Below are 27,336 nucleotides of genomic sequence, written 5' to 3' on the forward strand. Positions count from 1 at the left end.
CAGGAAGCACTGCCGCCAAAACTGAAAACGTGACGTGGATCATCAATATATCAACAATTAAACAACATCTTCAATTTCTCTTCACACAATACGTCTCCTTGCAGTATCAATACTAATTCGGCTGACTTTTATATTTGATCCAATTGGTAGATAGGTTATATTTACGCCATAACGGTGCACAGCTGATAGAAAGGGACTTGTAGTTTTTAAAGATATTACTGATTTTCTTTGAATATAAGAATGTAAATACTGAGTTGAGAGAATAGTCAGGGGATTTGGGTGATGGGAGACACATCTATGGATTCACAATTTCAATAGCTTACCATTAAATGACGGATATACCTTTCTGTCTGTGATGTTTTACAAATCAGATATTAATGTGTAGAAGTAAAACATGTGAAATAGTATAGCAATATCCTGTACAATTATGTAAAAACATGAATAAAACTACACATCTTCAGATGTTATACATACATAAGTGTCCTACACTAATAATACAAAGTTATTATTAGTATGCTGTGTGTACCTTGTGTGCACCGCCTAGTGGTTAAAGCACGTAATTGAATTATTTTTGTTGAATAATGTTATTTGATGAAAAAAATATTAAGAGTACATACTTTCATAGGGGGAAAGTAGAAGGTCAATGATAGAAATATAGAATATAAAAAATCAAGAAGATACTGTAAGTGATCTCTACAATAAAACAGTTTAGTGCCGGATGTACAAAGATATTAATATGAGGATGTGCAAAACAGACAAACTAATTAACCTTTATTTAAACATTAAAGAATACTTTAGATTAAGGTCTTCTTTTAAATAAGAAAAAAGCTTTGGGGGTATTTACAGATAAATATTAAGCCTGACAAAGTACTTAACGTCTAATATATTGCTTTCCTGCAATGTTAACTATGTTGAAGCACTTATTTGAACTGATATTATACACATTAATTATACTCTTATGTATGTAGATAGTATAAGAAATATGCAGAATATGACAGTTTAATGGTGGAGGTATACACACATATTGATAGATGTCTTGTTGAGGAACCTGCGACCCAAGTTCTTCATTCATTGCATAACTACACCGTAGTTGTGTATATGATATGTCAATAAACCTTAGAAAATCTTGAAATCTTGAAAGGGATGTGAAAAATAGCCATTATATACAGTCTTTAATTAACTATTAGTAGAGAATAACGAGTAATGAATATACTTTATAGAGATCTGCAGATAAATGTTTAGTCTTCTCAAGCAGCAGCTATCAAATATCTCTCCTGATTGTTGGCACTTGACAATCACCTTCCCTGAATTTTACTCAGGTGTAACTAAAGTCTGATTTAAGGGTTGTTTATATTTCACATCATTAATCAGAATCTGCAAAGTAACTAAAATAAATGTAGTGGAGTAGAAATACCAGGTTAACCTCTGAATTGTAGTGGAGTAGAATTACAAATAAACAATGAGCTGTCATGTGGGTATATATTAACGCTGCCCATTATGGACACAAGCAATTTTCACCCATTTATTAATTATATGTTTTAAATTTATAATTTACACTTTGCTTGTGTCCAAGCAGGTTTCCAGGGTTGGACTGTGCCAGGGTTTGTCCCTAATTATTTTAGGAACTTTATGAAAGGATCCTTAGGTGCAACCGGAGAGGTATTATCTGATTTTGGGATTTCGGCAAAACCTGTACTCTACTGCCACAACCAACTGTCCATATCAACCTTCATTTTACCCACATTACATTTTACAAGACTTTAAGATGCATCTATACTCTTGGCAGATGAGGTTGTTCAGATGACGTCCAGCAAGCACTGAGGCACTGCAGCCCGGTGTTCATCGGTTGGGATGAGAGTCAGCACCTATAGATCTAAAGCCATGGTTGTCTGCGGGTAGACGGTTGAGTTCTGACCATAGGGGTTAGGAGTGAGTTGCTTCCCCAAGTGAAGGAGTTCAAGTTTATTTGGGTCTTGCCTTGAATGAGTGTGAAATGGAGCGTGGGGTGGATGGGTGGTCTGGTGCGGCGTGAGATAGGATGGTGGCATTGCACCGGACCATCGTTTTGAACAGGCAATGGAGTCGGAAGTTAAAACTTAAGACCTACCTTTTCATTTACGATCCAACCCTTATCTATGGTTTATAAGCCTGCCTGTGCATAATAAGTTTAACTCTTAAGCTGCATTCACATGATAGGTGATTTGCTCTTTGCTCAGGTTGGGTGGGTGTAGAGCCTGGCTGTGAAAACAGCTCGTTAAGTTTGGTTCCATGGTTACCTCCATTTCAGCTACATACGCTACACACTGCTGTCCTCTGATTGGTTGCTCATCGAAAGGTCAGCAATTAACAAGGTCAAAGTTTAAAGAATTTTAACTTTGAGCGCAACGCTTGGTCACAATTTTATGCAACGCTGAGGGTATCGCTTCAGCCTAGCCGGGCGACACCGCTCTCTCCCTAGAAACACAACTGCAGCGCCAGCGCAGTGCCGCTAACTATGTGAATACAGCTTTAGGGTGATTTGGCTCAGCTTTAGAAATGTAACGAGGAGCTCCAACATCTGGAGGGAGCTCGGAGTGGAGAAGCTGCTCCGAAGGGGGCAGGTCGAGGTGGTGGGGCTTCTGATAAGGATGCCACCGGGGGCTTTTCCGTTAGATGTTTTCCGAGTCCAATGCACTTCTCAGAGCCCCAGGGTAAACCAAGAGCATGCTGGAAGATTATTTATCCTGCCTGTCCCTGTAGGAGCTTGGAAACGTTGCTAATGAGAGGGTTATCTGGAGGATTCTGTGGCCCGGAGAAACAGTCTGATGATGCATGAAGACTTGGATTAGCAGCAGCCTTATTCTGCAGCGGTGTGGTGTTGGCCCGGTTTGGGTGCTACCGGGCCAACACCACAGATGACTTTGATGAGTTTCGGTTGTACTGTGCCAAAGTGCCAACAATGAGGCTTCAAAACTGTCGTCCACAACACAACAGGAGATGTGACGGTGACCACGTCCACTTATACAGTCAATGTTCATTGAACGTCTGCTTTGGGCAGAGCAAACAAAACTGTATTTCCAGTGTAGAGGCATTGTGACAAAAAATACAAAAATTAAAGATGAGTATTGGGGTCATTTGGGCATCCTGTGTCTGGAAAACCTCTTTAAAGATATGACAACATCATCTACTCAAGTGATCCTATGCGCCCCAACAAACAGCTCAGTCTCCTCACACATACTCTCTCTTCTGTCCTCAGGACTGTTTGTTTGGTCTGTAGTGGAAACTGCACCAACTGTTGCCGTCTTTACTTGATAAACTGATGAACTGAAGGACTGCAGCTTTCTGCACTGCCACACTGTGTTTAAATCTCTGTGAATGGGTGTCAGCTAAACGCCTCAAATGTAGTATGAGAAGGGATTGACAGCAGATAATGGAGTTAAGGCTGAGATTATCCTCAGAGCAGCGATATCTGTTGGTATCAGTTGGCTCTGTGTGACCGCGGACATGATAGCACTTCCTGCAGGAAAGACACTGATACATTGTTTTAATCATCTGTTTATTTCGGCCTACAGCAATCTCTTATTATTACTGTCTCAGTCCACCCTCTCTTTCTTCCCAATGTTCTACTCCTCAGATCATTGCGTTCAGATTCTTGCTCTATCTTCTTGTGTCTCTTTGCTGTTTCGATCTACTTCTCCATGAGTTTGTCTTCACTTTTCACGCCTTGTTTTCATCTCACTGTCTCTGAGGCTCTTTTTCCTCGGTTGAATTCATCCCTTCAGTTGGCAGTATTATTGGCAAACAGCCGGTTGTTTGAAGGTTCATTCTGGAGGTATGGATGCTCAGGGGTCTTCTAAGTGGAGTCTCTTTTGGCTTCTCTAAAAGTCGATATCATAACATAAAAATGTTACTAACAGTAATGGAACAGACTTTAAGTCTAATTTATTATGGCTTTTCAGAAGCATTTAACCCTGGAGCGACATTCCACAGCTGACAGGGGCAAACTTGTCTCATAACTGAAAGTGTTCAGTATATCTGAAATGACTAGGTTAGCTACGTTAGCTAGCTAGCTTACAGCAGATCTGCAGTAAAATCAGAAGGAGTCATGTGATCACATTGTTAAAATAAGACCATCAAACATTTTAGGTACGTTTCCAACAACAGAGACAGTTGTTCAGCTTTATAATCCTGAACTTCACCAAGCGCTCCGTCCCAGCTGTGTGCGTCACTTTTTAGTGTCCCCTGGTCTCCCAGCTGTGTGCGCCACTTTTTAGTGTCCCCTGGTCTCCCAGCTGTGTGTGTCACTTTTTAGTGTCCCCTGGTCTCCCAGCTGTGTGCGTCACTTTTTAGTGTCCCCTGGTCTCCCAGCTGTGTGCGCCACTTTTTAGTGTCCCCTGGTCTCCCAGCTGTGTGTGTCACTTTTTAGTGTCCCCTGGTCTCCCAGCTGTGTGCGTCACTTTTTAGTGTCCCCTGGTCTCCCAGCTGTTTATGTATGATATGTCGTTCTCCCGCTTGCTGCTGGGTGCAGGTGAAAGGTGAAAGTTATGCACAGAGCTTGCATACTTGTATTAATCTCTATAAACGCATATCTGCATGTGAATGCAGAAATAAACTCATCCTCGTCAGACTTCTTGGTTCCAGGATTGAACTTTTACAGCATTGCCATTATATCCTTGTGTCTTTTATTTTGAAATATGTTCTTTAACTTCCGGTCCACCGGACTGCTTTTCTTCATTCTTCAATACAAAACGGAAAATTGAATGAAGTTGTGATCAAAAACCAAAACAGGTTAACAAGAAAGTTATCGGTTCGCCAAGGAGGAAGTGGAGCACACAGGAGACAACCGTTTCATTGCAGACTGTTATGTTTATGTAGGGAAATGGCAGCGCATACATTATTTGAGATATGCGTGCCTGGCAAACAATTTTCTTATATCCTGCAACCGTTTCCCACCAATCAGGACAGGGTATTAATTAAAAAGTTGATTCCCTGCCAATCAGGACTGCTTTCAGTTTTATTACCCCGGATACAGGCTTATAAAAAAAAAGATCATTTTTTCAATAAAGTGAACATATTAATCAATTATATATATATAATTTATTATGATTTATATATATACAAATCTCTGCCCCCCGAAAGTGTCTCTTGGATTAATTTTGGCCCTTGGACAAATGTAGTTGGTGACCCCTGGTTTATAGCCTAATTTTCACCTGTGTCTATTGCATTTACGCTACAAAAATCATAAAGTGGTGTTAATATATGGAGAGTATCCTGCTGAACAAACCTGTTCGTAACATAAACATGTGTTTGCCACAGATATTATTTTCTGCAATCTTCCAAAATCACATGAAATAATCCCATTGCTTTATGTCCTGGGAGTCCTTGTGACGCTAGCTTTTGTTGCTTCACGACTTTCAAAAATAAATCAACACTGCATCACACTATGTAGGAATGATCATCATATGTTCTAATAACTTGTCCTCCTGTCCTGCAGGTGGCGGTACAGGCAGCCAGCAGACCATTCTCCATGAGGAGCAGTGGAAGATGCCGGCTCTGCCAGCACTGCTGCTGTCGATTTACATCCCCGCCCTCCTGCTGACCGTGGCCCCGCTCCTCTGCAGCCAGGCCGACTCCCTCTCTGCCGTCCGGATGGGTGAGTGCTGTCAGCTTTAAATCACACAATCACTGCCCTCCACTGTCAAAACTGCTGCAGGTCAAACTTCAGAATTTCAGTTATTTTTTCCAAATAAACAATGTATGAAACTAAGGAAGTAAGATTGGTGTTGTTCCTGATGATAAGTGAGAATATGATACAACCTGGATTTAACCTGCAGGTGGAAGGCATGCTCTCTCCACCGGATCCTCTTTGATCCTAGCTGAAATATGTCCACATTTCATGGATGAACTCTTTGGTGACCCCCTGACTTTTCATTTTATCTTTGAGAAGTTAGTATTTGTAGTGTAGGCAGGCTAACCAAGGCTCTGATTTCCCCAATATTTTATTTTATTTGTTTTTTCTTAGGAGCTACACAAAACAGCAAACATATTACAACAAGTTTCTGATTCAAGACTGGTTCATTAATAATACAAATTAAATGAGACAAAGGACAGCATGCACAAAGCATGTCACAGTTATATTGAACAAGTTACAATCTGACATTTTCCACAGACACTGTCCTGGATAACTCCAGGCTCTTTAATTTTACAAGAAAGGAGGTTGATTTCAAAGCCTTTTTTCTTGCATAGCTGTGAATGATTGCGACTCCTCACTAACTGATACTAGCGTTTCTTTGGTACATGAAATGGACAGTTCCAGGTCAGGGAAATTGGTCATTTGTCCTGACTTGAAATCTGATCATATCATCTTTGCTGTTGACTTTTGGAATCTATTGGATTTATTTTGGACCTCAAAGCTTGGACTTGAAACCCACTTCATCATACTGATAAATTAGACGTGATATTGTAAAAATGTTGATAAAACACCACGTTTTCTATTTCTTTGCAAACATTAGTAGTAGTAATTAGTATTTGAGTAGTGTAGTGTTCCAATCCACTGTTTACACCAGAAATAAAGAAGAAGTCAAACTAAATCCTCACAGGAAGCTAGATGTGAGCGGTGTGACAAGATGTGACTAGATGTGAACTCTGTCTTTGTTAAATGTTGACATGTTTCAGCAGCGTGAACAGCGCCTCGCTTTCGTCAAAATGAACCAAAGGCCAGTAGGTACACACACAGACTGGAAGCCTTTATCAATGTACATACTGTGATAAGTTCAAAACACCTGTAGAGAGGGGTATTTTTGTGAATTGTGATTTGTGTTGATGAACTTGGCAGAAAGTGGATCAGGAAGTGGGTGTGCTACCATGGAAACGGGGTCATCTGGCGCTGTGTAATGGCTCACCTTTCACTCTCCCATTAATAACAGCTGAGTGCCACACACACACACACACACACACACACACACACACACACACACACACACACACACACACACACACACACACACACACACACACACACACACACACACACACACACACACACACACACACACACACACACACACACACACACAGGTATGGGTGGTTTGTCAGGACTTTTTCCTCGTACCAGTTCAAACACTGATTTATGGGGACCCATCTTTCCCTTTGCCGTAGAGAAACCGCAGAGTGCTTGAACTGATCATTATATTTTCAGCTACATTTCTGGCTATTTAGAATTCAGTTTTGGTAAAAGAGTCTGGAGATCTGTAGACCTGAAATTCTACAGGACTGTGGGGACGGGGGCGGGAGTGGGCGTTTCCTGACAAAATGATGACTTATGAGAACCCCTCTGGATTAGCTGGACATTACCCATACACACCCATACACAAAGCAAGTCCCTAAGTTATGAGGACCACAATGGTATATCTGGACAATATACACACACACACATAATTGTAGAAAACCTTTACTCATGAGGACAATAATGGTTTCACTGGACATTATCCTCAAACATGTGTTGTGCAATATTTTGTTACTGAAAAAGTAGCCCAATACTTCCGTTTATTTTAAATCTTGAACAGAAAAAAGTATTTAACTTAGGAGAGCAATGGTACAAAGAGCAGACCACTTTCTCATTTTCACAGACCTCAGTGTTCAGAGACCTGAACATCAACATATGCAGCTTTTTTCTTGTTGCTTTGATGACAAACACCTGTTTTTAATAACCATATGCAGGGATTTTGCGATGGACAATAAGTATTTCTGACAATCTCTTTACCAGTCGGCTGTCATTGAAAAGTGACAGAAGATTTAATTCTGACAGAGACCTTGACATATGATAGAACCTGCGCAGCCTAAAATTATTATGGAAAGAAGTGAAATATTGAGAAATGTTGTCTTTTTAGTGGACAAGTGAATATTAAGTTGATTGAGTTGCTCAGAAATAAGGTCAAGATCAAAAGCTAAGTTGAAATGTAGTCATGTATTGATAACTGGCAATTCTGGTATTGTGACAATACAAACATAGACGGACAAACATTGCAAACACCTAAACAGTGAAATAAAATAAATTACTATAAATATATAAAATAATGACAAGTTAATTTGTATAAAATGTACATATCTACTTCTAAAAAATATAAAATACTGAAGTGGCGACATGAATATATACTAGGACGTGTAAATAAAAACGTTTGAACAGTCCTGACTGTCCCCCCTCCCGAAAAAACAAAATTGTGTTTAACTCCTGAACAAAAAGCAAACTTATATATACTTTTGAATGATAATTACATTATCATATCCCTCTAACATCCTGTTAAATCAAAAATACACCGACTGAAGGAAAAATGTATGCACTCACAATCTAATTTCATTGACTTGAATTATAAGGACTATTATGGGCTATAGAGAGGTGCAGGGATGAAGTATTTACCCGGAAGTAAGCTGCTAGTTCCCCCGACAAAAAGCAATGGGATTTTTCCATAGGAATTTGGAAAATAGCTCGAAATAAGGTCTGTGGAAAACAAACCTGTTTGATAAATGCACGTTTTGTTCAGCCGGATAATATCCACATGTCTTCCCTACTTTTATCATTTTCTAATCATAAACCTAATCACCAGAAGCAAAATGCTAACGTTATGCTATAAACGAACTACAGCAGGAACGAACTTAAGATCCATATTCAAACATACAGATTCTAAATGGTACAAGTTGAAGCGTTTGTTTGAACAGTTTGCAGGAGGCAGGTACTTGCTTTCAAGCAGAACAGGGCAAACTAACTTAGAGGAGTGTTTATGTGTTCGGAGTAATGACGTACAACGTCCTCCACAACTTCTGTAGTCCTATTCAGCCACTTGGTAACAACCATCGTTTTTCAGACATGTCAACTCTTCAGAGATCACCAGTGGGGTCACTGCTGATGGATTTAATGTCGTAGAACAAAACGTGATCTGTCTCTTAAATGTGTCTCGACCACAGACCTTATTTCCAGATATTTTCCAAAATCCTATGGAGAAATCCCATTGGCTCTGAGACGAGGGAACAGGAAGTGGTCAAATGCTAACTCACTTCCTGGTTTTAGGACTCGTCACTGCACCACTCTATTTGGAGTTCACCTATGCACACACACAAACACAGAGGCCATTGTTATGATGAGCTCAAAAGGTATAATGGTTATAATTCTTAAACAAACCTAACAAAACCTAATTTATGAGGAAATCTGGTATAACTGGGCATTTTATACACACACACTAACCTAATAATACCTTAGTTATAAGGACATCTGGTATAACTGGGCATTTTATACACACACACTAACCCAGTGGTTCTCAAACTTTTTCTGTCAGGCCCCCCCTTTGGAGAAAATAAAAAGTCGGGCCCCCCCAATACAAATAGTCAGGCTCAGTGGCGGCGCCAGAGATTTATTTTGGGGGTGCTGTGGGGTAGCTTGACGTTTCATAGAGGGTGCTCAAACATTTAGGGTTTCCCATTAATGTACCGGGCGCTACAGTGGAATGTTCTACTGCAACACTCCCCATGCAAATACACAATGTAGCCGCGACTGTTACAATGAAGGCTCAATAATCAGCTCACGGCATATACGTGTAAGCAGGGGTAAAGTGCTATTTTTATAGGTGGTGTGTGGACCTCACACACAAGATTTTTTTTTAAATATTGAAGTTAAAAGCATCAATCTGGTGCACTTTGAGAACAAAATGAAGAGATCTATGGATACCTCTCTGAACACCCATATGAAACAGAACTGTAAACAGATTGACTTTTTCTTTATGGATATTTTACAAATCACCCTTTTAAACTTTATTCTTATTTTACTGTCATATAGTATTTCATACCTGTTTTTCCATTTATTCTCTTATTTTTTTATAACTATAATGATCATATAAACGTGTGCCTCGGAAATAATTGTTTACATTAATGGTGACCAAAACATTTGAGACCCACTGAGATAACACTGAGAGAGTCCTTTAGCTCACTCAGCCTCTCAGTCTGACAGGAGAGGACTGTCCTCCACCTTGATGTTGAAAAAACTCCTTATATCCGTTAGCGTAGCTCGCTAGCACCAGCTAACAACAACGATCTCCGGTACCGGTGCGCTCTCTCTCTCTCTCTCGCTCGTGCACACAAAATGGCTCGTTCCACACACACACAGAGCCAAGCTTTAATGAAACACAGAGACCCAGACGTAATAGTACTGTACTGTATCATATTATTTTCGAATCAATCATTTTTTAATAACCATTTTTCCTCCTGGTCTCTTGCGCCCCCCCTGGCATGCCTCCCCAGGGGGGGCGCGCCCCCCACTTTGAGAACCACTGCACTAACCTAACAAGACCTTAGTTATAAGGACATCTGGTAACTGGGCATTTTATACACACACACTAACCTAACAATACCGTACTTATTAGGACATCTGGTATAACTATGCAATTCTTTGTATACACACACTAACCATCTAATTAGGGATGTCCCGATCCGATCACGTGATCGGGGATCGGAGCCGATCACGTGATTTTCACGTGATCGGGGATCGGGAGAAAAAAATCGGGGATCGGATTTTTTTTTTTTTTTTTTTTATAAAATATTTTTATACATTTTATTTAATGTTACAAAACAAAAATGACCATGTTCACGTCTTAAAGTCATCCTGAGGCCTTAGTTTTGGGTTAAAATTACACAACATCATGTATGTGTTGCTTCTTTTGGGCTTGTTTTCATAGACCTGGTTGCTTATTTCTCTCAAATCTGGCAACAGTGGGCGCAGTGTCTAATAGTAGCAGTAAGCTAACAAGAGGCTACGTTCAGCTGGTGACTCGGGAGTCGGGACAGAGAAAATGTCAGGAGTTTGGAAGTATTATAAAATTGAAAGCGAAGGCAGTGTAACAGCCAGATGCAATGTTTGCAAGGCGGAGGTTCCGTGTGGTGGAAAGAACAGAGCTACGTTCAACACGACCAATCTAATACAAACGCCAACAACAACACGACGAGTACACAGCGGCCAGTCAGGTAACGGCACTGAAACAACCGACACTTTCAGAGACTTTTAAAAGGAAAGAGAAACTACCCCAGAACAGTGAAAAGGCCAACAAAATAACAGCCAAGATAGCTGAATTCATCGCGTTGGATTACCAGCCGTTATCTGTTACCTTTTTTTTCCTCTTAATGCATTGCATAAAGATCGGATCGGGAAAAATCGGTATCGGCAGATTGTCAAAATCAAATGATCGGAATCGGATCGGGAGCAAAAAAAGGTGATCGGGACATCCCTACATCTAATATACTGTATATATATGACTTATACATGCACACGCAAATCAGGCGAATTTATGAACCACCCGGATTTAACAGGTCCCTAACCATACACAAAAGCATTCTTGATGTTAGACTGGTTGTAATAAAGGGAGCAGGACACAGTTTGATCTACAAGAAGATTTGCATATTAGCACAACATCAGCTCTCTCGTTGATGTTGGTTGACAACAGTCTAAATCACTTGCACAGTTTTAGCTGAGGTGAAAGAGCCCCTACACCTCTCACCAATGACAAAGGACTGAGCTCCCTAAGATGCTGCTATTGTGTGGCCTGCAAATGCATATTTTGTTTTACAGGATTTCTGTACCAGTTGAGTGCCCAAAAAAAGAACTTTAATTTTAATCCCCTGATTGGGGATTGGGAGCACCTGGGGGAGAGGCTGCACCTGGAGACAATCAGGGAGAGAGAGAGACACACACACAAAAGCACACACACACAAGCACCAACTGCGGCACGTAACAGAGATGCTGATTTCATTTTCCAGCAGGACTTGGCACCTGCCCACACTGCCAAAAGTACTAAGACCTGGTTTAGTGACCATGGAATTACTGCGCTTGATTGGCCAGCAAACTTTGACCTGAACCCTATAGAGAATCTATGGGGTATTGTCAAGAGGAAGATGAGACACGAGAGCCAACAATGCAGACGAGCTGAAGGCCGCTATCAAAGCAACCTGGGCTTCCATCACACCTCAGCAGAGCCACAGGCTGATCGCCTCCATGCCACGCCGCATTGATGCAGTTATTCATGCAAAAGGAGGCCCAACCAAGTACTGAGTGCACACACATGAACATACTTTTCAGAAGGCCGACATTTCTGTATTAAAAATACTTTTTTTTATTGGTCTTATGTAATATTCAAATTTTCTGAGGTACTGATTTTGGGGTTTTCATTAGCTGTAAGCCGTAATCAAGATTAAAACAAATAAAGCCTTGAAATATTTCTCTTTGTGTGTAATGAATCCATATACATGAGTTTCACTTTTTGAATTGAATTAATGAAATAAATTAACTTTTCCACGATATTCACATTTATGAGATGCACCTGTATTCCTTATGACAATGAAAATAAGAGGTTTGTCTGCTTGGACATCTCATTTTATAAAAAACATAATTTTACTCATCATTTTGAAAAACTCTTATGTTGCACAGCATTCACACTAATAATAATAATAAAGAATTTGTGCGTAGAAGAACAAGTAGTGGGAATGCTGTATCAGCATTCCCACTAAATGACAGAGTCTGCACACACTCTCAAGGTGATAACATTTAACCCGTTTAAATTTGACCCAAAGTATGGGGAAACGGAGCCCCCTTACCAAGACAATAGTCCTGGTAAAACAGCTTCAATCTATACCAGTCAGCGACACGCAACGCGCCAATGTGTGGAAAAACAATACATTGAAACGTACCATCTTGTCCCCTGATGTGTTTGGAGTTGTACGAAGTTCGGTCCCAGCCTCTCGTGTCCCACCACATACTTCCTGTAAATAAGTGAAAGATAAGCACGACTTTAAAACATTATTGACTAATTTCCATTCATCTATCAATGTGACACAAATCTGAACATTAACACGACTTTATTCAATTCATTAGCCAGCAATGAAAATAAAAAGACATTATTAGCCCCTAAATAACATGTTAGGGCCTAAAAGCAATTCATCACAGAGCAATAATTGATAAAAAATCTACTATCACATTGACTGTTAGCATGCTATGTGTGCAGCAGCCATCAGCATATCTCATCCCAGGAAGAAAGCTGATTAGCACAGTAGGACTGTCATTTTAACCATATTACAAGTTGGCATCCTCATTTTGTTTCATGAATGCCATGGTAGCGCTGCTCCTCTGTTCCAAATACGACTACTAACTCTTACTCTGAGCATTTATCTTTTCATGGTGCAGTAAATAATAGTCTACAAACTATGGCTTAAATAATATAGAGACACATAATATGTTTCAGTTTCTGGAATGTGACTAATCTTTCACAGCATTAAGAAAAGTAGAATACTGTCACAGGCCCAGTGTAAATGTATTGTTTCCCTCTACAGCACAACACAGAAAGTGATTGTGATATGAAATACAACTTGTCATTTTGGTTCGTGGGGACAACGGAGGATCTCTCTCGGGCTCAGGGTTAGAAGCTACTTCACAGGGAGCCTGAAATTGTAGCACAAAAAAAAGACACTGTTGTCACCGTGGTAGTGGTTTGATCTGACTTGTGTGCTGCAAAGGTTTAACCTGTTCCACTCTGAGCCTGTTTTTCAGGTCTCAGGCTCGAAAATGACATTCCCAGAACAAATGACCATATCTTCCCTTCTAAAAGGGTTAAATTAATAATCTTTTCTCAAAGTAATGATAAACCTGTGAGTTGGATGTAGAAGTGTCAGAATCAATATAAATGTTTTTTATTTTAAAGAAAATTCAGATTTTACATAGTAAAAAACTGTAAATTATAGTGTCCGTCCAAAAATTATTTTTTACAGATAGTGAAAACCAGAGATGGAGTACTCGAGTCCTGGACTCGGACTCGAGTGCCGATTTTCGGGACTCGTGACTCGACTCGGACTCCCGCACTGATTGACGCGACTCGGACTTGGACTCGTGAATTCTCGCGCACGATGACTTGGACTCGGACTCGGACTCGTGAATTATCGCGTACGCTGACTTGGACTCGGACTCGGACTCGTGAATTTTTCCCCCCATGATGACTCGGACTCGACTCAAGTTTTCTATGGAGTCTGATGTCCTCTATCCTGGCGTGTGCACCGGCTGCGAGGCGAGTTCACGTACTGGGCCCCGCTATTCCAGTCTAAAGATGTCTAGAGACACACCCCGCATCGTGCTGTATGCTTTCACACATTCTGCTTCCACATTGGAAAAGAGCAGCGCAAAATGCTCTATGTGGAAACAATATTGAAGAGAAGGCTCCGTAACACATTACTCTAAACATCGAGTTCAGACATATAGGCTGTCTTGAACACTATCATCAGAGTAACGTCATCTAATCAATACATAAAGATTCAGCCGATAACACGAAAGCATATGGCTACTTAACATGCAGAATGACGTCATTTTGCATGCTAAGTAGCCATGTGCTTTCTGGGGCTAAATCTTTATCAGTAAACCGATTTAACCGGTAAAAGTTCCTTCAAAATAAGAGTCCCGATCTTATTACTATCAAAATAAAAGTGCAAAACGAAAACTTTACCATAGGAAAATATTGGCATACAAATATAATCACTTCTCTAAAAGGTAACTCATTTTAAACATAGTTTATATATAATAATAATAATAATATTAGTAATAAGCTTTATATTTGTATAGCACCTATTACAAGAATTGTAGCCAAACTGGCTTCACAGCAGTTCAATAGACAGATTAGTATAACATGACAGGATAAAAGCAATGTAGAGGAGCAGCTACATTTCAACACATATATCCATGAAGATTAATACATGAAGACTTGTGACTCGGACTTGACTTGGACTCTTCTTAGGTGACTCGGACTTGGACTCGGACTCGAACACAGGTAATGATGACTCGGACTCGGACTTGACTCGGACACTCCTTGGGTGACTCGGACTTGGACTCGGACTCGAACACAGGTAATGATGACTCGGACTCGGAATCGACTCGGACACTCCTTGGGTGACTCGGACTTGGACTCGGACTCGACTACGACTCTCCCTTGGTGACTCAGACTTGGACTCGGACTCGAAGAGTGGTGACTCGAGAGTGACTTGGACTCGTGAATTGGTGACTTGACTACAACACTGGTGAAAACTACCCTTGGATGATGGGTTAGTAGACTAAAAGCTTTAGGAATCCAAAGTACAACATATAATAAGTACCCTGTATCAAGATTGATGCAAAACAAGTGAAATTTGACCTTTTTAGAGAGATTTAGCCAAAAACTGGGCCATCTGGGGTCATTTGGGTGGATTTGACCTATCTCTGGCCCCCCTTGCTCGATCTGGTTGGTTGACATACCCTTGTGACCGTTAGAGCCAATAGAATCGAAGGAGGAGACTTACATAGACACACATTGTAAAGAAAAAATGTTGCCGCTTCGCGTGTGGAAAGCGAAACTAAACTGGAGGAATGTCTCCTTCTGGAGTTTGGAAACTAAAACGCAGTTGTATTGCTTATGGATTATCAGAAATAATTTCAAAGAAGGCACAGACACATAGGATGAACCTATGGATTAACTGCAGCATCGTTTTTTTTATCGTTTTAATGCCATTGAAGACCACTTTTGACCAAGGTAAGTCATATTTACATGTTTAGCTTCTTGGCTCCACATGTGATGATGTACGCTTTCGTTGATAGCGTCGCGAATGTTTATCACTGAGTGTTGAGGTGGGCACCGTTAGATTCAGTGTCTCCAGGACACCAAAAAATAGTGTTTGGTTGTGCATCTAGGATAAGTAATAAGGGAGTTCTGAGTGAGTTTATGTACCTTTGTCGGTCCCGTTTTTTTCCCGTGCTAGCATTGTGGGTTTTTTTTGAAAAAAAAAATTAAAAAGATCAGTTAGCTGAGTTTCTTCCCGTTACATGGATATAACACATTCATAGTTTTATTCAATATTAAGATTCCTTAGACGTTGTTTCCTGCAAATGACGCGTTTATCCGCCCGGTACGGGGGGAGACTGTGGAGCTCCCTCAGACTACAACAGTTATGGAGGTGTGCACATGCTGGATGAAAGCAATGATCTAATGTCTAGTCATGTCAACAGGTTGTAAAATCCTCTGTCCTTACAAGGACTGCTGTCCCTACAAGACACCCTGTGACCAGACAGCCTTTATCTTTCTGTATAGTATAACATTTAACCCGTTTCAATTTGACCCAAAGTATGGGGAAACGGAGCCCCCTTACCAAGACGATAGTCCTGGTAAAACAGCTTCAATCTATACCAGTCAGCGACACGCAACAATGTGTGGAAAAACAATAGATTGAAACGCACCATCTTGTCCCCTGATGTGTTTGGAGTTGTACAAAGTTCGGTCCCAGCCTCTCGTGTCCCACCACATACTTCCTGTAAATAAGTGAAAGATAGGCACGACTTTAAAACATTATTGACTCATTTTGTATTAATCAGGTGACATTCAGAAAATAATGTTAACACAGTATAATTCTTTTGCTGAAATAAATCAAATCTGCTTAACTGAGCCGAGTGGTAGTACCATGAAGAGCAATGGAGGAATGCAAAAATGCAACACTTTTTACTTGTCAGTTAAGCAATGTCCTAAAGAGAACATAACCTCACTATTGAGCGCCAGGGCCAAGCAGAATCCCCATAGTTGTATGTTATCTCCTCATCCGGGAATATTTCCTTTACAGCAAATAGGTACAAGTGTGGGGCATTTATTTTAATTGTGTAGCAGTCAGTTTATATTTTTGGCAGCACTGTTGAGCATTTTGAAAATGTATTTTCATGCCTCTGTGCAAGGCTTAGTCTTTCTATCTTTATAGCCAGAGGTGTAAAGTAACTAAGTTCATAAACTCAAGTACTATACTTGGGTAAAATGTTGAGTTAGTTATACTTTACTTAATTATTTCAATGTTTTGCTACTTTGTTCTTCTACTCCTCTACAATTCAGAGGTAGATGGTGTACTTTGACTCCACTACATGTATTTAATACCTTTAGTTACTTTACAGATGTGGATGAATGATGTGAAATATAATCAAGTGTTAAATCAGACTTTAGTTCCACCTGGAGTAAATTCACAAGCTACCCTGCAGTATACAAAGTCATTCAAACTAGCTGCACCTTTACCAGCTTTGATAACACTTTCATGATCAATCATTATAAAACATATCATATATATTATTCTGAAATGGACCAATCTGCACAATGACTACTTTTACTGTCGCTACTTTAACTATATTTTGATGATGATACTTTTCTACTTTTACTTGAGGAACATTTTGAATGCAGGACTTTTACTGTAACAGAGTATTCCTACACTCTGGTACTTGTGCCTTAATTATTTTATTGGTGCACATGAGGATATGGTAAACTTTCTTCAGCAAAGCTAAGACATCTGTTTGAGCGGCCACTTTAGTATGCAATGCAACGTAAATATTTATATATATGATTTTAAAAAGAAAGAAAATAGAAGTAATTATATAATAAAGTGATGCAGTAAGTAAGTCCAGTGTGCAATATAATGCAACAGAAGAAGAGGTAACGTATGTAAGGGATAATGTGCAGCGACGCGGTCATTATGGGGAAAAGAACACCGACAGGCTGATCAGGAGCCCGACGCGAAGCGGAGGGATCTAGATCTGCATGCAGTTTGCTTTTCGGCCAAACTGCATACAGTTCAATCGACCGGACTTGTTTGTGCAGATGTGAGCGTCCTTAACAACGGTCAATAAATCCTTGACAGCGGTCTGTCTGTTCTGGATTAACAACGTGTCACGTGTTCTGAATTGACCAATCAGAATCGAGTATTCAACTAAGCCATGTAATAAATGTTAAATAAACGCCATAGAGCTCAGGAGTTAAGCAGTCTTATGCTGTGCACTGTGTTGTAATACAATGTATTATAACCAAACATATATAGAGTATATATATATATATATATATATATATATATATATATATATATATATATATATATATATATATATAAAGTTTGATCAGCACGCACTCCTTTCTGCAATAAAGCTCCACAGTGATATGCACAAGGTGTTGGTTAACAGTACTTTGAAACGCTTAACATAGTGATGCCAACACTGCTAGGGTTGAGGGTTGCTGTGATTTGACTATATCCAGGGTGAGTTCACGATGAGATCACGATTATTTACTGGTATGAAGTGACACATTATTTTATATTTCATTTCATTTAAATGTAAATAAAACCTGTGAAGTTTTGGGCTGTTTGGAGCATTTTCACTGAAGTTATGAGAAAACGTGTTTCATGGCGAGCATTGTGTTGCCATGGCAACGGCATTTGAAGAAATCTCAAAAACTGTCACGTAGATGTCTTCATGGCTGGACTGTTGGCACACATGTGAAGTTTGAGCACTTTTTGACAATTTTCATAGGAGTTATAGCAATATTGTGTTTTATTGCAAGGGATGCATTGCCATGGCAACAGCTTTTCAGGAAAACTCACTAATGGCACATAGACATGTTGAGGGCTGGACCATTAACTGTCATCTGAAGTCTGGTGGTGTTTTTACCCTTTTTTGTTGTTACGACAACATCGTGTTTTTTGGCGAGGGATGCGTTTCCATGAAAACGGCATATGGTGAGATGTCAGATTTGGCGTAGAGCTGTTGAGGCATGGACCGGTGATATACAGGTGAAGTTTGGGGGACGATCGGACCGTGTCCATTGGACTTACAGCGACATCGTGTTTTATGGCCATGGTAACACCACATTATGTAACATCAGATTTGACGTAGAGCTGTTCAGGCCCACAGTGTTAACCATCATGTGATGTGTGGTGGCGTTCTGAGCATGTCAGTTGGAGTTATGACATCATCACACAGGTGTTTGTGTTTGAGCTAACGACGTTATGAAACACCTGTGCTTGAGCCCAGAGATCAAAGGTTTCCATGGTGATGTGCAGTAATCAGTGAGAGGAGAGCCTTTCCATTGATCTGAATGAGAGATAAACCTCTTACATGTGAACGTTTTGTTGAAGAACCGTAGCAGATATCGGTTAAATTTCAAAGCGTGAAGCATCTGAAGGACCCTGAGCGTCTGAAGTGTGCTTTTTGTGTACTTCCGGGTTAATAATGTGGCCTTTTTGGCAGATTAACTAAAGGTGTGCGGCTGCCGCTGTGAGGAAAGAGCAGCCTGTATTTACAATTGGCCTTAATGGAGCCATGTTGAAAGTTTTTGTCACTTCATGCCCTCAAGAGGCATTTTGTTTAATTATTTTTGCTTAATCAACCTAGGAGAGGTTTTCCTACGTTTTTCATGAAAGATTATGTCTCAGGAGTGTAGGGTTTCGGAATTATGGCAAGTTTAAAAAAAAGATCAAGGCCAATTTCAAGCTGTCCCCCACTCTAGCTGTGACATCACGCACTCTAGCCTTAACGAGCTGCTCAATACACACTAATGTTAAAATCTGAAGAAAGCCTCTTTACCAAGCTCCAAACTAAGTTAAATATCTCAAAAAGTGTAAAAGATACGTGTTAAAAAAAGAGTTTAAAAAGCTTAATATTTCAAAAAGTATAAATGTCGTAAACAAGAAAAGTCATAGCACACAGGTCCTGAAGGAGCTGAACATTTTAATATTTGAATCGTCTCTGTAGCTGAAAGTATGTGGAAGGACTAGCATTTGGCGCACGGTGTAGTTAAAATAGGATTTAAAGGTTCCTCCCATTGAGTTCCATGTTAAAAAAAGAGTTTAAAAAGCTGAATATTTCAAAAAGTATAAAATATTTTGAAAAAGTTGTGCTGAAAAGGCTGAATATTTTTTGATATTTTAATGGTTTCTGTAGCTGAAAGTAGGCTGAAGTTATCGGACGGCAAAATATTCGTTGAAATTATAATAAGAAGAAGATATAAAGATTTGAAGAACTATAGTGGACAGCACAGCACAGCATTCGCACTAATAATAAAGAATTTGTGCGTAGAAGAACAAGACAGAATCTGCACACACTCTCAAGCAGAAATCCATTTTCAAAACAATAATGACTCAGCTGTAATTATCAATCACACGTCTAACAATCAGATTAACCGCTTTCACGCTGAGAAGCGACCCAGATGGAATCAGAGGCGGTGACAATAATTAGAGCAACTTTATTTATTATTAATCGTTATTGTTGCTGTTCGCAGGCCGATGGTGATTAGTGTAGAGAAGCTTGTCCCAGAGCATCAAACTCATTAAAGAGGACAGGTCCTATTTTGATAATATTCTTTATTTTTCTCATACTGCCTGTGCTGCAGCACCTCTATTCACCCTCTGTCTGAAACCAGAGCCCAGTCTGCTCTGATTGGTTAGCTGGCCGGCTCTGTTCTGATGGTCAACTGCTTAGAGATGTCACGCCCCTTAGCCTATGACGTTCAATGTGCTGGAGCGCCAGCCAATAGAGCTTGAGTTACAAAAGTGATCTCACTATGTTCTGGAAGTAAACAACGGAGTGCAATGGAGGTGTTTCCGGCAGCGGGGGGGGGGGACTCTCTCTGGAGGGAACACAGGGATTTTAACCTTTGCAGACCATTTACATGCACAAAAACCTATTAACACACTACAGGAAAGGGAAACCCCCAAAAAGCAGAATAAGGCGTCTTAAACAGCCAATCAAACATCTATACAGATATTATGTGATATAAGTTAAACTAAAGCATCAATGAAAATCGTAAATCAATGCACGCATCCTGACAAACACAGGGAGGAGAGCAGCATATACAGCCTAGGATTAAGGGGGGTCTGTTTATCCTCTCTGCCTCAGGTGGGGTCTTGTTATCTCTCAGGAGATGTTTAACAGCCTTTACTAATATAGATATCTGGTTTTAATCAATACAAGTCTCAGTATCTTCTTCTAGATAATGTAAGTGCATCTGGATCAGGTCTTGACTTTGACTTCCTAAATTGATCATGTCTAATGAATCCTGGCTGCCCATGGGGTCACCTGTCCAACAGGTCAGAGAGCACGAGGCAGCCGAGGATCCATTATCCTCACAAGCTGTCCACACTGCAGGGTGGTGGATCAGTCATTAACACCGGCTGGATGACGCCTGTTCTGCTGACCCTTGCTACCTTCTGATTTTCTACGTTTTGGCTCGGTCAATCTATAGCTGCAAGAACTCCAAAGTGTGAGTTGTCCATGGGCACAGGGAAAAATGAGTCCTACATAAGATAATGTTTCCACAACCATTTCAATTATCACTGCTTACCACTTTGGTTTATTTATTATTGGGGATGAAAGAATTACAGTATATCTATTATCAGTTGGCTCAGCTGTCCTTAGTGCACCTGCAGTTGCTTTTTGCCTGGGATTGTAAGTTATAACTTCTAACTCAATATTTGTCTAGTATTTTAGTTTACTCTTCATTTTCAAAACATTCCACTTTAGTGACAACACTCTTGTCCATGTTTGTGATTTGTCTAAAGCTGCTAACCCCTCCACTTCCTTATGAAGGAGCTGATGGCTGGATCACATTTGTTAGGGTTGGTTGAGCCAGATAACACAAAGACATCCAGGCTCTGTGGAACTGGCTTCTTGGTACAGGCCTCAGGATTCAGCATGGTGGCTTGGTAAAGGTATCCATAAAAAACATTTTTAATTAATTCCGGGAGGCAGTCAGCAGGTTCTTATGCAGAGCAGACTCATTTCAAAGGCAGATGTAGTCCTTTAGTTGCCTTACCTGGACACGTGTGTGTGCGTGCGTGCGTGTGTGGTTTTAGCGATGCGAGAGGAGAACAAACTCATTAACAGTAAATCACAGCATCTGAACAGATAGCGTGTGACAATAAGGTAAATCAAACACATAAGCAGCTGATGGACGGGAAGTAATTGCTCCTGGGGGGGGGGTTGTCTTTCCAGGCAGAACGTTCCCCCCCTTTGTGTTATCTCTGTTGGGGTTCTGGTTAGACTGGTTAACACTGTTAATATACAGTAGTAGTAACATTTGAGAGGCATACAAATGTCTCATGTATCAGGGAAAATGTATAATTAATAAAAAACATTGCTATATTTATTTTTATATAATATAATTGTAACTAATTAGTATGACTTCATTAACATTAGGCAAGCTCTAGGGAACCACCTTTGAATCAAAGGAACAGTAAAGACAGTGGATTGATTTTATAGAAAAGACATAAACAAAATGTCTTACCTTCAACATTTCTAAAACCCTGTCCTAGTCTCTTCCTTTTCTTCACAATCCAAGTGTCCTAAAGCATTCACAATACCAAAGAGCTCTCAAATCGCATCAACAAAACTGGCAGTCTTCATCATTTAATGTTCAAAGGTATAAGAACAAACACAGAAAAAAGCACAATAAAAACTAACCCTAACCCCCTTCATTATCTCAACCCAAACATGAGCCCGTACCTGACCTTTAAAAACTCCTGTTGATCCTTTCTGTCGAGTGTTGAGAGGAGGTCTATTCCATAGTGTGACCCTGAATGGAAAAATAAGCGTCTCCTTGTTGCTCCTTACAGACTGCCCCGGTGCAGCGACTGCCCCGAAGTACTGCTCATTGAATGAAGTTAAACATACGGTTGAGTTTCAGCTATTCCACCCTGTTGTACCAGCTACATTCAAACCTTCCTAAAGTCATTGGATGATTAGATTACATTCAACGTTATTGTCACTGCACAGAGTACTGAGAGACTAAAGGCAGTTATCATTTAACCAGAAGTGCAAAGGAATCAGCAGTGTGATGTTTGGTATATTATAAGAAAATACATAGGATCTATATAATGCACATTATGAACAGTTTATATGTGTATAAACACTATAGATAGTAGTATACAAATGAAATATACTAAAGCTGGTATAATATAGACACTTTAGACAGTGATTGACAAGTATATAAATACTAATAAAGACAATGCAGCCGTTTGGGCAGTTAAATCGATTACATTTAATAAGTAACCAAGACTAATCCATGAGTTCTGGGGGGGAAATCCAAAACATACACAACATTAATACATTTAATTAAAAAAAGTCAAGACAGTAAAAAATGGGGGAAAAAGGTATTTAGAATACAATCAGAGAGAAACGGATCAATGAAGGATTGAGGAGTTAAGAAATCTGTTTCCAGCTTTAATCTAAATCAGTTTACGGTTTAAGAAAATCACCAATTCTTTACAAACACCCTGCAGCTCCACTATAACAATCGTCGCTGCTAAATGACTCTAAACTACAACTGCAGGCCATTCTCAACATGGGAACATATCTGACATGTGACTGAACTAACCAATCAGAAGCTGGGACACATAAAGGGTGAAGCTACAAACGCACATTTAGCGTATTGTTGGGACCGTATGAAATGTTATAAACTCTCCCTTCTACATGTTGTATCAGAAATAGGGATGACACAACATTAAGGTCAGAGGATCAAGTGAACGTTTCCTGGCAAATCCTCCAAACTGACTGTGCCATTCGGTACGATAACACTTACTTCTGACATTGTATTGCATCACAGCAGCTCCACTTGCAACATCAACAAGAACAAATATTAAGACAAGATACAAGGGGACAGACATTACCATCACTGAAGAGGACATGCTGAAGACCCTCTAAAGTACATTTGTCCTGGGATTTAGCTCTGTATTTATTGTGAGGACTGACTGGTGCACAAAGCAATGCTTCACTCGGACTTTATTAAGTCTTAGGATCCTGTATTTGATGGTTATAATTAATATTCACTGTTCAGGACATGGTTGTGGTCAGAGACAATGTTAATATGTCCTGATGGTAGGTTGATTCATAGAGTCTCTCAAAAGGTTGACCTATAATCTTGGAGCAGACTTTCAATTGGTGGAGCCTCCTCACCAGCAAGGCTATCGATTCAAAATGGACACTGATTTTTTGTACAACACAATAAGACTTTTAAAAAAAGAGACATTGGATGACTTCAAGCTTTTGTGTCTTTGTTTTACCTGCAACATCCACATCCTTCAGGGAACAGTTTGAACACTACAATGTGTTCTTCAGTTGAACCAAATGTTAAGTTGTCAGTGTAGTCTTCTCCGCGATAAATCTATAGATCCTTCAAACCACTGACACAAACATGTATAAAGTACATGATGTGAGCACAGTGGTGTACCTGTTAAAGGACGTCGGCCACCAGAGGATTGCAGAACTGTGATTCCACATTCACACCAACAGAATGAAGTGATGTGTAGTCCAGAGTTCCCGTTAGCCGGTAATTACAGGACTATGACCGGTAAAATATGCTGAAGACCGGCAAATCTAAATCTCTCCGGTCAAAATGTCCGGTCAAAATAATTTCCCCTTTAGCGCAATACTGCTTCAGTTGCGCCACTTATGTGACAGACAAGAATAGTCAATTCTAATGTCTAACATTTAATGTGGAGAAAGAGTGTCCTGTATGGGTTGATTGTGCGTTGATCTGTTGGTAATGCCTCGGGGTTCCGGTGGGCATGTAAACAAATGCATAATGCTGCTGCGTGGCCTCACCCGGTTGCATAGCGACGCTTATTGTTTAGGTGTCTTTTAATAAGCAGGTAGTCATATCATTAGCTAGAACTAGCTAGATCTGATCGATATGGACATAAATGCGAGTAAAGTCTAATCTGACGGGAGAGAGATCAGCTGCTGCTGACGAGTCGACATGCAGCTCTGCATGATCACCTGCAGCGGCGAGCGGAACAAAACACACACTTCAGGTTAGAATATCACGTAGCTATTTTAATAGAGTGGCGAAGTCCCTCCCACTTACTTCCGGGGTATGGGACCTTATTCCGGAAAAGTTATGCATTGAAGTCAATGGGGAGAGAAAACTTATCTTTCGATCCCGTTTGAATTGTGCCATGAATTACACAAATGATGTTTGTCAATCTTAAAAAATCATTTCCATGTCAAAAAAGTCACAGTTTGTCTTAAAACTGTTGAAATATAAGACTTTGAAAAATACGAAACTAGAAAGACTACAAATCCCAGAGTCGCGTAAGTGATGTCACAATTGAGACACTACGATACACGTATAATACCGTATATATACGATCAGCGCCATATAGATAGAATCTATCTATATGGCGCTGGCTAAGATAAGATAACTTTGTGCCTGTGTGCTTAGTACCAGGTTGTTATTATACCAGCAATGGGTCTTGCTCGTTCTTTCGCTTCCCGTCTGATGAAAGAGGAGTGTGTGGATCAAGTTAGCTACCTAGCTAGTAGCTAGCACGTTAGTTAGCATTACAGCCTTGTCATTTTTATTAGCCTTAACATGAAGTAACATTAAGTAACCCAAAATGTTAAACAGTAAGAGTAGTAGTCATATTTCGTGAACCCTTTGAATAGTACTGTCACCGGTGTGATCATTCTATAATACACAATTTAAGCCCGGGGGAGAAATGCTAACGCTAACGCTAGCGATCTTCTCTACTTCATGCTATCTGCACAAATGGTTGACATTAAACATTAAAACGACCAGGCAGTTCAGAGAGAATCAAAGGAAGGCAGGCAGGCAGCTTTGCATGACATTCTTCAGGACGTGTTTCATTGTAGTGATAGTGAGGGTAGTCTCTTGTGTTGACAAGACAGTAGTGACGGCCATCTTGGTGACGTGTGTTGTTGACCAGAGATCAGATGTAGTTCTTTGAGCGTTTCACACAAACAAATGTGTTACTTCACAGTTTTACGACACATTTTTTTTTTTTTGACTTGCAAAATTATCTTTTAAATTGACAAACAACATATGTGTAATTCATGGCACAATTCAAACGGGATCGAAAGATAATCTTTCTCTCTCCATTGACTTCAATACATAATTTTTCCGAAATAAGGTCCCATGGAGGTCCACCGGAAGGGGAGGGACTTCGCCACTCTATTACCTCTCAAACTACCTAAACTAGTTATAGATATGTTTAGTTTTACTGTCGGGTCCTTACTGATCCGCGAGCTGCATGATATTGGCGGGCTGTCAGGAGAGGGAGAGAGCACTCCGTTTTTTATTCCCGTGTTATTGTAAATTACTGTACACTTTTGAATAATGTAGTTAATCTACTATAATTAGTTTGTTTAATATCGAATCATATCAATTTGTTTTAAAGCTCAATAAATAACAAAGAAGACCTTTGACCGGCACTTTTCTACTTTTGTCCGGAAGATTTCAACTTTAACGGACATGTTGACCGGCGAAAAAATATTCTAACGGGAACTCTGGTGTAGTCTCTGTTTGGTCTTGTCTCGTTGAATCTGTCGCCCTCTCCATGGCCTCAGAGTCCAGACCTGGGTCACAGTGAGAAGTGGGAAGCAACAAATAAACGTGTTAGTCCATTTATTTCTCAAGTTAAACACTTCCTCCAGGAGTTAAATGAAATCAAGACTGCAGAGCTCCTTCTGCTTAGAGGAGGTTTGTCTTTGCGGTGAATTGACTCACTCTACAACTTCTTTACTTAAAGGTAGGGTAGGTAAGTTTGAGAAACCGGCTCGAGATACACTTTTTGTTATATTCCATGGAATGCTCTTAACATCCCGATAGCAATGAATATCTTAAGTGCTTTGACAAAAAAAACATAAAAAAATGTCATCTGTGGAAGCCGTGGTACTGTAAACAGCACGACAATATTTCTGTTGAATTCCTCACAACCAAGACAACCCCAAAGAGAAGCACTTATGAAAAAAAAAATCATTAGTGTTTTGCTTTAGGGTAATCTGAATGAGATTTCAATGACATATAATTCTTCCTTTACAGTCTGTAGCATTTGTCATGTTCAACCGCCCCAACGAGAAGCACTTATTGAAGTCAGACTCAGACCAATGCTCACGTTGGTTAAATATCAAAGACTTGCAACTCTTCATGGCTTATGAGTTTCCACGTGGGGTTTTCCACCATCTTCTCTGACTTTTCTTGTTGTCTTAAAAAAAACGTAAAATTAAACATTGCATATGAACATATAGATAACACGCTGGATGATGCTGGGTCAGCAAAACTACCCCAACAAAAGCACTTACTGCAATGTAAACAAAGTTAGTGTTTTTGTAAAGGTTATCATAATGACCAAATCTGAACTCTGAAGACTGAAATTATATTGTGTGTGATGGAATCAGATACAAATAGATTGAACAAATTGTGAGCATTTGAGAAACAATATTTCTGTTGAATTCCTCACAACCAAGACAACCCCAAAGAGAAGCACTTATGCCGGCCCGGCTAAAATAACTGGATGGCCTACCTGCCTGTCAGCCTTCCATCGGGGCACAAACTTATCTGGTGCCCTCATTGGTCATGTGCGTGTTCGTGTGTGTTGGAGGAGGGGCTCGGTAAGGAAGTGGCAGATTTTTTCCGGCTGTGTATTTTCAAATTCTAGCACACTCGAGCTGGTTTCTCAAACTTACCTACCCCACCTTTAAATACCAGACGATATCATCATTCG

The 27,336-nt window shown here is 40.0% G+C and overlaps 1 protein-coding gene across 1 annotated transcript in view; it reads left to right on the plus strand.

The window, feature by feature from the left end:
- Positions 1-5,503: 5,503 nt before the first annotated feature.
- LOC117479225 (glutamate receptor ionotropic, kainate 5-like) overlaps positions 5,504-27,336 on the plus strand; it is a 154,017-nt gene continuing 132,184 nt past the window's right edge. The window contains 1 exon segment of the mRNA XM_034126249.1: positions 5,504-5,632. Coding sequence (XP_033982140.1) covers positions 5,524-5,632 — 109 coding nt within the window. The 5' untranslated portion in view covers positions 5,504-5,523.

This window comes from Trematomus bernacchii, unplaced genomic scaffold (genome assembly GCF_902827165.1).
Source record: "Trematomus bernacchii unplaced genomic scaffold, fTreBer1.1, whole genome shotgun sequence".
Taxonomy (NCBI): Eukaryota; Metazoa; Chordata; class Actinopteri; order Perciformes; family Nototheniidae; genus Trematomus; species Trematomus bernacchii.